Genomic DNA, 14967 nt, shown 5'->3' on the forward strand with positions numbered 1-14967 from the left:
GAAGAAATGAGGAAGATAAAAATTATATAATTTGATGCAGACAGGTAAAAAAGTGTTGAAAAAAATACAGTATCAAACAATAATAACTTCAAACAAATGCATATACTTGTAAATAACTACAGTATTTCATATCATGAAATCCAACACATAGTACGTTGATATTAAAAGCCCCACAAACGCTGCAGTTAGAAACTAAAATATTCACCTTCACTACCGCCTAACCGTTTCTTTTTCTTTCGCAAACATCCATTTTGGTCTTATCTAAGTTTGAACCTAAAGTATATCAAAATAAATCCCAGAATAAACGATCACTCTTTCCTTTCTAGGTCAGTCTGCCTATAAATAGTTTTCGCAGATCTGTACAAAATAACGAGTCTCCCAACCACTAAACTAGACAAAAAGCGCCACTCGTAATAGACTGGACCTCATTACATCTCATCCAGCCGCACGGTGAGACAACAAAATTGGTTTCACGGAGAAAGGCTATCATCCTGCAATTGACGCATATCTAAGAGATCCTGCATCAAGAAAGGGCAAAATTTTATTACTGAAATAATAACTTACAATAACAATGAAAGCTTATACATATCAAGCACCCCCTCCCCCCCAAAAAAAATATATATCGATAAAGAGATGTAGTCATGTAGTCATTAAAAACCACACTAGATAATTTTCTACCACTAACTTGCATCCAGAGGATTCATCATCATTCACATTAGCATGGTTTACTTATACCCCAGGTTTTGTGTAATGCTCGACAAGGAAATTGGTTTGTAGTTCAAATTTATTCTAAACATTCGTATCTTTGTATTGCTCAGAAGGGATTCAATACGTGTACCTGTACCTCTTCCATGCTCGGAATTGGGTTAAGTGGCCAAATAAGACCAGGCAGAAAATAAGGGAAATGAACACAAAGGAAATTCAACAAGTTGCTTCATGATTTGTGCAACAAAGCAGCAATATTAAATTCAAATTTTCATTTTGGAGAATGACCAGAGCCTTTCCAACAATCAACCAGGCAATCCAATGACTAGAAAAGGCTGCATAAAGCATAATATGCTATGAAAGCAGGGAACAGCTTCAAATCTCCAATTAAAAATCATGATTTCCATATTATCTTTTTTATAATAATTCCGTTTGAAAATTATTAACAGGGTTCCATGTTAAATGACAACAGCCAGATACAGATGTGATGAAATATGATAGCATCTATCAACAAAACCCCAGACCAATACTGAAGTGGAGCTCTATATTTCATGACTATCATTGTGGGCTTGTGGTGCTGAAACATGAAATAAACAATACAAAACAAATATTGCAACAAAGTAGTGAACAAAGCATAGGAATTGACAGTGACCAAAGAAAGACCACATTCTTAATGATGAAAAGTGAAAGAAATTTGCACATGACCCAACAGCTGCAGATTGAACTTACTGCTATATCTCTTCATGTTCCTGCAGAATTTACTGCCACATCTGCACTGGAACAGCTTGACAGGATGATCGTGGTCATCAAAGTCAATGCCATAGTCCTGCAGAAACACATTAGCTTTTCTAGAGAAAAATTGATTCCAAGATTAATTAAATGATTTTGAAATACAGAAAATAAGAAGACACAAGTATAAGTGTATAACCATACTCAATGATTCATTAAAAAAACCATACTCAATGGTCTGCCAAATACCCAATGTACATAGCATTTGTTAATTCAAGAGCCATAAAAGACTACAAAATAATTTCTACCATGAATAAATCAAATTCACTCAACCTTGATAGTCGTTGCTAATTTGCTCCCTACTAGAAGAAAAAGAGCAATCAATAAACATCACAGAATTTAAGATATTTACATAACCATTCACAAAACATAATATTACTGTACCAAACTTACTCACCCATGTTAGCTCTTCCTGTGCTGATATTTTTCTGGAAGTGAAAAAGGCAAACTGCACATGTTAACACATTAAAAGCATCATTAAGCAAAATATGCTAAGAGTCCACCATGCCAACAAAAGCTACTAAAAACTGCAGATGGAACTTCAAAGATTTAATAAATTCTCACATGATAGTAATAATGACCAGGATCCTCAACTTCGACTGGGATTTCAATCAAGTTTGCATCAGAACATCTGGAAACATGAAATAGAATTATTATAAATCATCTAAATTTCCAAATAATGTGCCAAATGTCTGCCTAGCCACTCTTTAAATAAACTTCAACATGTATCAAACCATCTTTATACACAACCAACCATTTCAATCTTGTTCATATAAATCATAAATAATACCAAATTTGATGGCATTTTCCGGATAAAGATCTTATTTGCTTCATAGGCTGTCTAGTTGAAAACCATTTAAATGCATATTTGTCTTCATTTCTCAATATCAATAAACAGCACAACTAAAATTAAGTAACACATGTCGATAGAACTGTAGTGAGACAAAACTTACATTTATTCACGAATAAATTATAAAAACAAAGTTATTAGTTTAAAACATGGCAACCAAAGTAGGGTTTCAACATTTTGTGGCTCATAATTCACTCAATAAATTTCTGGTCCACTTGCCTATTCCTGAACCTTAGAGCCAAATTTACAACAATAGGTGAGAAATTCAATACCTGTGATTGATAAACCTGGCAGTGTTGCCAAAGGAAGCTGCATCTAAGCATAGAGCTTCTTCGTCCTTCACATATCCTGAATCCCAATTAGCATCCAGTAAAACTGGGCATGTATATTTCCCATTTTCAGTGCATTTCAAGTTCCTCTCATGCAACTCTTTCATGGATAAAATTTCTCCAACAAACTCGCACACAAATGCACCTTTTGGCAGGTCCTCTAAGGTGCGAAGACCCCATCCTTTTCCTTCTGAAGTAAAAAATACCTGAGCTCCAGAAATTTATTAGAGAAAACATTTTAATAACACCCAATTAAGATATATAAATTGTTAATAAACATTTAAGAAAATCTATTTGTTTAAAGTGAAAAAGATTACTTAAACACCCACCTGCAAATGGCAAGTTATTCCTCGCTGGATAACCCGATTGCCACACTGCTTCCCACAGCCACATTTGCTCCAACATTCTTTAATAAACTTCCTCTTTAAGTGTCCCTTACACGGTTCTAAACAACCATCACTTTTAGATCTTTCAAGAGGGCAATTTTTGCAATAGAATAAATGTTGCTGAGGATTGCGACTGATGGCAATACACTCTTCCAAGAATTCTTCCTTCAGTAGGCCTTGAGCATTGTATGCAAATTCACCCCCAGTTTTATTTGCACAAGCACAGGATGAAGACAAGACACAATTGCCCATACAAGTTGAACAACAGTCCTCACTGCCAACACGTGATAGAGAAATGTTAACATAAGCCTCTTGGAACACAAGGTTTTGGGGTATGTAGTTAAAAGATGGTGCAAAATCATTAGTAGTTTCGTTCACCCATGGAATTTCAACATTTTCTTCTCCTTTTGTAAGGTCATTAGCATCATGAAAAGACCTTATATCATCAGCTGTAAGCTGATGCTGTGGAACAACCACTAAACTATGTGAATTTGGAGACATAGGATCTTCCAGATCCTTTTTGACATTACTTTGCAAAAAATCATTCGTTCTGTCCATCTTGGAAACCGGTACAGCATCACTCAGACCATTCGGGTGGGCTAGAGGAAGGATACTTCCGGGAGAAACCAAGTCATCAGAAGACTTAACATTGATGGATCCGTTTGAAAAGTGAGAAGACGTGTCCAAATCTTTATTTCCTACCACACTCAGTGTGCCAGGTGCCCGTGGTTCCTTTGACACATCAACACTGGAACTTATCACAGAACCTTCTTGTGAGTCATCATTTGAGTCATTTCTGAATTCCAACATGCAATCACATATATCTCTCAACAGATTCTTGACAGAGAAATTTGGGTCAGTGATTTTATATGATCGCAGACATTTATCCTCCATCACTTTTATAAGTTGATCTCGACTAGGTATATGAAAATCTGATCCCTGAAGAGCTGAGCCGTAGCTCAAAGAAAGTTTTACCTCTCCAAGAGTTGATGAGGCTATCTCTACATTACAAGTCGCTTCTTTCTTTGAGGTGGGAATAACATCTTCATCTCCAACTCCATCTCTGTTTTGTGATGATGTCACAGTAACATGACCACTATGTTTTCCAGCTACACCATTCTTAATTGACGAGTTCCTTACACTTGATTCTGAGAGGAAGAAAAATCATTAAACAACCTCTTTACGGGAATAAATGTTAATTGGCAACATAATAGCTAAAAAAATGGTAACACAATAGTTAAAAGAATAATTGAGACAAAAGTAACATGTTATTTGTGCATTTAGACGGAGTCTGAAACCATAACCCTGGCTATATTTACATAAAAAAAAAAAAGAGCAACGGAGATCATAAACCATCTTTTGAGTTATGACAGTTTCTATAAACACATAAATCAGTAATTACTTGGATATTGTATATGCCAATTAGAGCATAAAAAGTGGTCAGTGCCCGACTTCTATCAGTTGAAAACTAATGTGATGCAATAATGCAAACTCCATACCAAATTTGTACGTTGTGTTCTATATTCTTGGGGTGGATGGTACCAATAAGGATTTTCCTGTACTTTCATACGAAAACAATTTCCCTCTAATACACAATGCTACTAAGCAAATACTGGACCATGTTTGGTTGCAGTTTGGACACCCCAAACCTCAAGGTTTGGAGAGTTTCAACCACAACTAACATGTTTGGCAAATTCATGGTTAGGTTGTGCACACCCCAATGGGTTTGAATGAAGGTAGGAAAAATTGCTTGTATGATGGGTAAAGCAATGGGTTGCAAACTATAATCCAAACATGCTAGTTGCAAATAATATGCCGTGCCACTAAAAACAAAAGGAAAAAATCAATAGGGGAATAGTCCATCAAATACCAGGGGGAATCACTGCAATGGGCATCTCGTAATCAGTCAATTCATCAATAGGCTCATCCTTGGGTATGACCAGTGTCTGAGTACGGGGCATTTGGTTGTTTGGCAATAGAAACCTCCCAGGTTCAACTGTTGGTTCTCTAGACGGTATAGATTGGGGCACTCTTTCAGATGGAAGTCTTCTTCCTCTGTGATTAAGAGGGAGTGATGCAGGTTGTTTCCCCTTATCAACAATGCCATCTCGTGGTGGAAGTGGACGAGTTGCAATCCCTGGATTCCCATCAGAAGACACTGGTTTGTTTTGAGGCTTCTTCCCAGATGCATTATCATCTAATTTAAGTTTTTTTGATGAAGGGCTGGGGGAACCGTTAGGGGGAGGATGCAAAGGCTGACTCTCCTGGCCTTGTAAACGCAACCTTTTCAAAGGTTGGGGTGTTTCAACATGCATCTGAGCCTCTTCACACCCTGTCTCTGCTTCCTGGTTGTTTTGAAAAGAAGACGACATAGAATGACCAGTGTTATGCACATCAGCTGTCTGGCTTTTCTTTTTCAATTCGGGCACCTGTTAGATAAAATCCAACCATGGAAGTAAGCATGCAGAAGAAACGGAACGTGCACGCACATGTGTATTTGTATCAGAGAGAGAGAGAGAGCAAATAAGTGGGAAACACACCATATTATCATCATCCTCAAATATAGCATCTGCTAAAACTCTATAGTTCTCTGCCTCAATAAGTTCCCAATTTTTATCATACACTTTGAGGAGTTTCTTTAACACCGACTTCACTTTCGAATCATCAATTCCAAGACTTGACATAGCACGACAGGCCGCAAGTGCTCTTTCTTTTTGACTCGGCGTTGGCGCCATTTATAATCAGCCAACAGTTACTTTCACCACAGGTTCCCAAACGTAAAACACCCTTAAATTTCAAAGATTTCTGAGAGGAGAAATAGAATATAAAGCTTAGAAGAAGAAGCTTGGAGAACACTAAAATATCAGCTATCCAGTTTTTCAATAATCAGAAAAATTAGGTACATAAACCAAAACCCAGACAACAACTAAGAAATTAATGATAAGAAAATTCTGTATCTTGACATATAAATACACTATCTCATACCATCAATATTCTTTCTAATAAGAAACCCTGCTGTAAGTAGTGGAATATGACCCTTTTCTATTTCTAGGTTTCTTTGTTTACAATAAAATACCCAAAGGAATTAATGAGGCAAGTGAACTTTTCAACATCCCTATCATCATAATCTTTCAATCCTAGACTTGAAATTCAAAGAGGAAAAAAAATAAAACTACATACATTTGCATATGACTGCAATTTAATAATTAGGGCAACCATTGTTCACATCATTTGTAACATTTAGAGTGTGGAAGGACAATGCAGGTGCTTCGTGCTCCTCACGCAATGTTTGCGGAGGAAAAGGGACAACGCTCACAAACTTTAGTGCAATAAGTCGAATGAAGTGAGTGAAAGAACACAGAAACGCACTGAAATTTTTTGAGCTAAATTTTGAAAAGGCACTTTCTCACTGTCTCTGTAGTTTAACCATGAGTTCACACCATAAACCCTAACTGAAACCTCAAAAAGAACATGCAATGGGAAATCTGCACACAACAGACAATGATCTTACCAGTCGAAACTTTAATACTAACTCCAACAATCAAAACCTGGAATCGACCAAAACAAAAAACATTTTTCACTGTAAAAAATCGAGAAAAGCGGAAAGATCGAGGAGCAAGGGAAAAAAATGAAAGGAAGAGCACCTGAGAGAGAGAAGAGAGTGTAGTGAGTGGCTCGCGAGAGTTCTTCTTCTAGTGAAACGACGTCGTCACTGAAGCGAGAGCAACACTGGAGAGAAGTGAGGGAAACAGAAGAAAGTGATGAAGACGAAGCAAAAGAGGGAAAAACAAAACAAAATAGAGAACGGAAGATGAAAAGTTATTGGACCTGCATTTCTTAATGGTGACGACCATTTTTTTTATTCTTGTGAGGAAATGGAGGGAGGGACAGGAATAGGGCTCAGTCGCAGTCACTGAGTTAACTCTCGCTTTAATCTTTATGCAAACTTCAATATTTTTATGGTTAATTTTGTTAGTGTGAGGAATCAAATTCATTTTTTTTTTCTTCTCTTTTATCCATCTAACCCAGCTTAGTGTTTTTTTGGTTATTTGGTTTGAAGAAAATAAAAGTGAAATTACAAAGAAATAATATTATTAGATTTTTTGTGAGTCTTTTACGTTTACCAGAAAAAAAAAAGATGATAGAAATAAAAATATACTTCATAAAAAAAATTACCCTTATTTTTTTGGAGTATATAAAAGATTAAGGATAATTATGTTTTTGTACTTATTTTTTATTAATTTCTGCATTCATAAAAATATTGTTAATCTCATTTTGTAAATTATTTCATTTTATTTTTAGGAGTAAATGATTATTTTGGTACTTGAATGTGTAGACCAAAGACAATTTAATTTATGAATGTGCAAAAAGTATAACAATTACATTTGTTGTACAATTTAATAACAAAATAGTTCTTAAATTTTACATCTTAATGTCAATTTGATTTTTAATGATAAAATAATTTCACTAATAACTTATTATATCATCAATGAATCTAATAGGACAATCACATTTATTTTTGTTAATAATTTGTTTTAAATCTTTCATACTAATTTGACATCATTAGTTAATATGGACATATAATTAAAAACATGATTTATCAAACAAAATTACATACAACTAGCTTGTTAAGCTCGTGGTGATATAACAAGTCATTGGATTACCAATATCACTCACTATTATGTCACTATAGTTAATGTTGCTACTTAGGTTAAGTAGTAAAGTTAAAACAGAAATCCGAACATCGTATTCACATGGGTTTTGTTTATATTTAAGTAGATGAATATTTAATTGAGAAAAAAGATTTAGAAAAGGTAATAGAAAACAATAAAATAAATTGTTGAAGATTAAATCAAACTAGAAAAATAATTAAATATGAATTAATTAAGGAAATAAAAGATAAGAAAATATAATATTATTGTAGAAGGAAACTTAGCCCACCAGAACTATTATTTGATGTAATATTAAGGATTTTTTCTCTATTTATAATTATTTCAATTTATACTTGCATTTTACTCTAACTTTGGTTCCCGCCCAAAAGAGCTTAATTTATCTATTTTCTCTCCCAACTCTCTTCGTAGAGCTAAAATAATAAATTACACATTAAAAATATAGAGGCATAACAAACTAAACAAATATCAATATATCCTTGGTGATGACTTTATTAGATACTTTTTTCCAATTCTATTAGAAAGTAACTTTTTTCAACGTTACCCCTAAAACTTACCATGCAAATGGGTGATCAAGCCACAAGCAATACAATAATGTTAAGCACAAAAATATAATACAAATGCAATATTCAAAAATAGATAAGAACAGAAATTACATCAAGAGTAGTTGGTTCTAAGTTCCCAACAAAGGGGGTTTAGCCTCCACTATTGCAAGAGGAAAATATCTAGTAGACGGAAAAAATATAAGAAAGAGAATGAAGGGAAAGAATGACTTCCAATGTTTGTTTTTCCTTCTTACCTTCTATAAGAAATTGTATTCTGTTGGAATTTCTGTATGTTTTTTCCTTTTTCTCTCTTATGCATATTAGCGAACTTTTTGCACTAAGTTCGTCTTTACTTCCCTTAATTAGCCATGTTTTTTCTTAATCATTATGTTTTGCTTAATTATTCTTCTTCTTAATTAACACTGTTTTCCTCAATTAGCCTTATTTCCTTAGTTAACTATGTTTTTCTTAATTACCTGATTTTCTCATTTTCTCAATTAGTCTTCTTTCCTTAATTAGTCATGTTTTCCTCGATTAGCTTGTTTACCTTAATTAGCTCGCTTTCGTAGGTTTTATTTTACTCACTAAACATCATAAATTCATCACTTTTAATATTCTATACTCAAAAAACTTAAATAATATTAATTTAATAATTATTTGCTCAAAAAGAAAAAATTAAGAGAGAAAAATTACAAATTCATATATAATTTGACCCCTAGATTAAAACTAAAAAGCTAACTAATAGCTAAAAGATGTTAAGCTAACTTATTAAACTATTATAAATGTTTGATAAAATTATATGTTGGAGTAGTTAGAAAATATAAAGTAATAAAAATGGTCATATTTATATGATATTTTTGTTTAAACTATTGTAATTTTTTATTTATAAATAAATTACTTTAATTAAATTTTTAGTTTCAATTATTACATTTTTTATATTGTGTATTATATTGTTAATCTTATACTATATCTTAAAATATTTGTAATCAAATTTAAAATAAAGTAAAATAAAAAACATACATTTAAGTATACATTATAATTTTGTTACGTTAATTTGTATGATAGTTAAAATATATTATCCAATATAAAATTATTAAAAACTCAAATAAAATAAATTTAACATTTATGTTTGTCAATTTCATGAAGTATACCGCTAAAATAATAAATTTAATATTATAAGTAGTATAGTAGTAAAAATAAATAGTGTGATATAAAATACTATAAAATATAATAACAAAAATAATATAAAATAAAATTTTCATATATTATTATTAATACTTGATGTATAATGCAAAAATAATAAAATAATTAGTGTAATCGTTAAATTAAACAATTTAATAAATACTAGAAGTTAAATACCAAGAGTAATGAAAAATTATTTAAAAGTATAATAATGAAATTTAATAAGTATTTAAAAGAGAATAAAATATAAAAAGTTAAAAGTTAATATTTTTAAAAATGCTACTTAAAATAATATTTTAAACAAATATTAAAAACTACTAAAAATTCTTATTTATCAAACAATTAAATAAGTTTTGAGCTAATAAAAAAATTATGAAATAACTAAAATAACCGCACATAATATATATTTGATTTATCGTTGTAAAGGTATCAAATGGGATTTCATAGATTCATAGGCACCAAACACAAAAACTAGACATTTGAAGCTTTTAAAAAATGTTGATTTGAGTTGAACGCTATAATATATCACTATTAGATAATAATTTATGGATGTGATAATAGTGACAGAGCATTTTCATTAAGGGTTTAATGTTATTAAAGGTGAGGGTTATTCGATTTAGGAATAACATATCAAATGGAATTATGTTAAATCCTAAATGCATAGAAAACATCTCAAACATTATGGTATGATTTTTTTTTTAACTTGTTGACTAGCTAATAAACTTGAAAGTCTATTAAGTTTATCAAAGTCTATTAAAGAGAGTTTGTATATGAGTCACCTTGTAGTGGATAAGTAGATTCGTAAACTCGTAAGAGTTAGTAAATTAACTCAAGAGTTTGATAACCATGGTTATATGAAATAATTTAAGTTTTCAAGAACTAATATGTAATGCCTTGATTATCGATTTCTTAACGGCTCTCACATTAGAGCACATCACACGATAACATTTTACTCAACATCCTTGTTGGTCAAAACCCTTCATAGGTAACTTTTTTTGGGACCTCAACAACCAACTTTAACACTACTCGATTGCTCTCAAGATCATTGATTATCCCCACAAATCAACATGAGACTTTTCAACGTATTTTATCCCCACTCATATGTTTTCTAAGAAACTTTCTAGAAGATAACTATCTCATAACTGCTTAAAGTCAAACACACATAACAATAGAGTTCTTGAGTGATAGATTATGAAAAAGTAGATACATCTTGTTAATATATGTAGTATCAATTAATTCATTTAAGTCATCCTCAACTATATAGTCTCATACTTATATAGTCTCTGGATCTCTCTCATTTTGATATGATTCATTCGATATGTTAATATATCATTGATGATTTAATGGTAAAATTATATTAAATTAAGAGAAATATAAATATATGCTTAATTATAATTATTACAATTTATTTTCTGAGAAATATTTCACAATTTATAAAAATTAACGTAATTGAAAAAATAATGAAATGTCAAATACAATAGTAACAATTATAAAAATAAAAATAGATAGAGTTAATTACACATTTAGTTCTTTAAGAATTCTAATGGTGCCATTTTAGTCTTTTTAAATTCTAACTATGCCAGATAGGTTCTCAAAATATCACATTTCTAATTTTAGTCATTCAAATTTTAATTTATATATATATATATATATAAATCTTAATAACCACCTTTGGTGAGATTTCACATCTCAATTACCTTTTTTCCCTCTCATTTAATAAAAATAAAAAACTGGCAAATCGTATTTTTTATGAAATTAAATGGAAAATTTTATACATTACATGTAAACTATTTGTATTTTTTTATATAAATTTCTGCTTGAACAAAAACAATGTTTTAAATCAATTTTTAAGAAAATTATTATTTATTTATTTTATCTTTCAGATCATTATTTAAAAAAATAAACTAAGTAAACTTTTTTTAAACGAAAGTTCATAGAAAATATACAAGACATTACTAAAGTGAAAGACTCTTACCTAAAATAACCCCCAATAATAATATTTTTTCTATATCATGTGTATTTAAAAATATATTTAAATATTCATTCACATATGGGTTAACACATTTATTAATATTTAAATTAAATAATTAATAATATATAAAATGATTCCTAGAAATTATAAAATAAATTTAATACTCGTGTAAGAGATTAAACTAATATATATATATAAAAGGGTGATGACACATGACATACTATGTTCATTTCCTTAAAATAGCTTAATTAATGCATGTTTAGCATTTGTTTTATTTCCAATTGAATCTTAAACCAATTATTATAGTATATAGCAACCATGTAAATTGGAATATTTAGATTTTGTACTCATTTTATTTTTTAAAATTTTTATATAATAGGTTTAAAAACTGTGTAAATTTATATGATATATTTTCAGTTGATCAAGATAAAAATGTGAAAATTATTTGATTATAGATATATTTTAAAATATAATAATTATTGTTAAAAGTAAAATTTAGGTGAATATAATTAATAAAGAATCATTTTTTGGTGTTTTTTTTTTAATTTGCAAGAGGTAAACTTTAAATCAATTCACATGGTATAGTTTACTCTTACATAATATATAAGTGCACAATTTCAATTGATTGCCCAATAAAACAATTTAAATCAACATTAACTTATCTTATATATTATAATTTAAAAAAAAATAAATTCATCATAAGTGTGTATATAAAGACATATCTACTAACATATATTTATTAAAATTTAACCTATATAATAAAATTTAAATAATATAAAAATTACTTTTATAAACTATAAAATATGAATTTAGTATCTTAGGTACAAGAAACTAAACTAATTAAAACATGAAAAATCCAATTAACACAATTAGAATATGATAAACTAAAAAACTCATAATTACCATTGACAAAAATACAACTAAGCCAAGTAAATTATTCTAAAATTGGCAATATGTCCATCCATGCATAAGCGTTCAAAACCGCTCCCATGCTGGAACACGTTCTTCGTGTGACTACAAAATAGTTGCTATGATACGTTCAGTCAATGCATTCAACAGTTACCTTGATACGCTCCAGTCAAAATTTCCATGCAATCACACTTAATAGCTTGAAACAGAATAAAGCAGATCATTTGGCATTTGCTTTTAGATAGGCCACACCCATTCCGTTTTTTTAATTAAGCACCAATTATTTAACCATTGATTCATCACTTCAAGATGGACAAAAATGTCAAACTATTTTCCAATTAACATAAACTGTAAAATCATCTTTAATTAAACTTAATAAACCAAACTCATTATTGAGGCTCATTAAACTTATTTTTTAAGAAGCATTAAACATTGTTGAGGCTCATTAATCAAAAACAGAAGCCCAAAAAACCAAGTAAGCCAAAACAACCTTCCTTGTTGTGAGTGAGAAACACACCAAAAAAAACAAAAGAAAAGAACTTCACTTTCTTACTCCAACCCCTCAAATGGGCATGATCAGAAACCTTTACTCTCATTCACATCCTTTTCTTTTTCTCTTTACTGTTTTCTGGTTCCTTCTTCTTCCAATGACAGATGCAGATAACATATACTTGGTTTACAAGGGTTGTGCAGATCAGAAACTGCACGATCCATCTGGGATATATTCACAGAACCTCAAAACCCTCTTGGATTCTCTGGTGTCGCAATCTGAAAAAAAGGCCTTTTTCACCACAACTTATGGAGAAGGCCAGAATGTGATCATGGGTCTCTACCAATGCAGAGGGGACCTCTCGAACACTGATTGCTACAACTGCGTGAGCAAGATTCCTGACATGCTCGAAAACTTGTGTGGCAAGGTGGTGGCTGCAAGGGTTCAGCTTATAGGGTGCTACCTAAGGTATGAAATTGTTGGGTTCAAGCAAGTTCCTGAGACTCAATTGCTTTACAAGGTTTGTGGGGCCAAGGAAGAGAGTTATAATGATGGATTTGAGGAGAGGAGGGACTCTGTGTTTGGTATGGTGGAAAGTGGTGTAAAGAATAGTGGGAACTTGTTTTATAGTGGGAGCTATCAGTCTTTCTATGTGTTGGGTCAGTGTGAGGGTGATTTGGCCAAAGATGATTGCGGGGATTGTGTCAAAAGTGCCGAGGATCAGGCCAAAGCCGAGTGTGGTGACTCTATTTCTTCACAAGTTTATCTGCACAAGTGCTTTGTTAGCTACAGCTTCTATTCCAAGGGAGGGACCAATATTTCATCTTCTCCGGGTAGTATGTTCTTTCCCTTGTTTTGATGTAATTTCCTTCACAGGGATTTTTAACAAAGTGCTATACATGTTTTTTTTTTTTCTTTATCTGGTGAAAAAAAGTGCAATGTAATTATGTGATGAAAATTGAGCCTAATTTCATTTGGGTATTTAGGAAGCGATTCATTTGGTCTTGGTAGATGGATGACGGAGCCTTTTGTTTAAGATTTGCACATTGCGGTTGTGGTTGTATGCATATTGTTGTTAATTAAGAGTTTATTAAAGCTTGTATTTTGTGTTCGATTGGATCAGGGTCACTGGACACGCAGAGGACTGTGGCTCTTGCAGTGGGAGCTTTTGCAGCTTTGGGTTTCTTGATTGTTTGTTTGTTATTTCTCAAGTCAGTGTTGAAGAAAAAAAGTGATAAGTATTGAGAATTGGACTGTATATACTTTATATATAACATCTTGGGGGTACACCAAAAATATATATAACATCTTAGGTGAATGTACTTGGAGACTCTGTAAGCTGTGTAGGTAGGATTTTAACATTAAGAGATCATTATCATAATTTATTGTTGGTATTTCATTATTGATAAGCTGCTGTTGAGATGAGTGAATCTGATTTGTGGGCATGAAAGGAGAAAGTAAAATGTGGGTATGTTCAACAAAAGCTACAAAGAATCATTTCTACGTGTATGTATTTTATTTTTTAAATCCGTTCTGAAAAACCGAGTTTCTATGGTGCTCCCAATAAGTCGAGGGTTATAGGATTCAAACGTCTAAAATTATCTTTAATTATATTTTTTTAATTTAAAAGAATTTGCAATTTTAAAAAATAATAATCAAGGACTAATTTAAAAAAATAAAAAAATAATTAATGAGAAGATGATATATAATTTGATTGGTTAAAAAAATAACAATATCAAAATTCCTAAAATTATTGGGGGAAACCATAGAAACTCTTCCTGCTAAAAATAGTAAAACATGAGTCTAGCATAGTAGCATGTCTCATCCAAACACAGCAGACACATTTTCTCTTTGTTGATTCAGATGTCCCTTCTTAAGTATATATATATAGTTGGGCTTAAAGCCTTATACATATACTCGTACATAACAAAACGCTCTGTACACGCTCAACAGACAGCCGAACATGCCACCATGAAACAAAGTAAGAACTGTATCGTATCAGATTTTTGTTATTTCCGAGTAGAAGCTGTACAATAATATATATAAACATTTGGTTACAGAGGCGCTAACCCAATACAGCAGATTACATCTCATCTAATTTTGAAATTCAAATATACAATAAATGAGAATAATAAACCAG

General features: G+C 31.3%; 2 protein-coding genes across 9 annotated transcripts; one reads left to right on the top strand and one right to left on the bottom strand.

Moving 5' to 3' along the window:
- Positions 1–103: 103 nt before the first annotated feature.
- On the bottom strand, positions 104–7025 carry LOC100778335 (probable inactive histone-lysine N-methyltransferase SUVR2). Of its 7 annotated transcripts, none has more exons than XR_005887827.1 (11): positions 6888–7025; positions 6704–6788; positions 6571–6607; positions 5600–5864; positions 4930–5488; positions 3003–4207; positions 2617–2879; positions 2059–2125; positions 1892–1942; positions 1435–1793; positions 104–518 (listed from the first exon to the last, which is right to left on the bottom strand). XR_005887827.1 is itself a non-coding variant. In XM_006593986.4 (11 exons), the coding sequence occupies exons 4-11, from the start codon at positions 5792–5794 to the stop codon at positions 487–489; spliced, it is 2469 nt and encodes an 822-aa protein (XP_006594049.1). In that variant the 5' UTR covers positions 5795–5864; positions 6571–6607; positions 6704–6788; positions 6888–7025; the 3' UTR covers positions 104–486. The 7 variants fall into 7 exon arrangements, 3 of the variants coding, with proteins under 3 accessions (XP_006594049.1, XP_006594051.1, XP_006594052.1); XR_005887828.1 differs by having other exon boundaries at positions 1435–1796; XR_005887825.1 differs by having other exon boundaries at positions 1435–1531; positions 1768–1942.
- A 5693-nt stretch (positions 7026–12718) lies between these two features.
- On the top strand, positions 12719–14221 carry LOC100795002 (plasmodesmata-located protein 1). 2 transcript variants are annotated; one of them, XM_006593992.4, is made up of 2 exons: positions 12719–13663; positions 13951–14221. In XM_006593992.4, exons 1-2 carry the CDS (start codon positions 12904–12906, stop codon positions 14070–14072), a joined length of 882 nt encoding a protein of 293 aa, XP_006594055.1. In that variant the 5' UTR covers positions 12719–12903; the 3' UTR covers positions 14073–14221. The 2 variants fall into 2 exon arrangements, with proteins under 2 accessions (XP_006594055.1, XP_003542439.2); XM_003542391.5 differs by having other exon boundaries at positions 12726–13660.
- Positions 14222–14967: the final 746 nt, after the last annotated feature.

Source organism: Glycine max, chromosome 13, assembly GCF_000004515.6.
Source record: "Glycine max cultivar Williams 82 chromosome 13, Glycine_max_v4.0, whole genome shotgun sequence".
NCBI classification, from domain to species: domain Eukaryota; kingdom Viridiplantae; phylum Streptophyta; class Magnoliopsida; order Fabales; family Fabaceae; genus Glycine; species Glycine max.

Excerpts from the sequence above, each read along its gene's own strand:
- LOC100795002 (XM_006593992.4), top strand. The coding sequence starts at position 12,904 with ATGGGCATGATCAGAAACCTTTACTCTCATTCACATCCTTTTCTTTTT. Across the intron at positions 13,664-13,950 it reads TATTTCATCTTCTCCGGGTA|GGTCACTGGACACGCAGAGG; the intron begins GTATGTTCTTTC and ends CGATTGGATCAG.
- LOC100778335 (XM_006593988.4), bottom strand. The coding sequence starts at position 5,794 with ATGGCGCCAACGCCGAGTCAAAAAGAAAGAGCACTTGCGGCCTGTCGT. Across the intron at positions 5,489-5,599 it reads TTGAGGATGATGATAATATG|GTGCCCGAATTGAAAAAGAA; the intron begins GTGTGTTTCCCA and ends TTTATCTAACAG. Across the intron at positions 1,532-1,891 it reads CACAGGAAGAGCTAACATGG|GACTATGGCATTGACTTTGA; the intron begins GTGAGTAAGTTT and ends GTGTTTCTGCAG.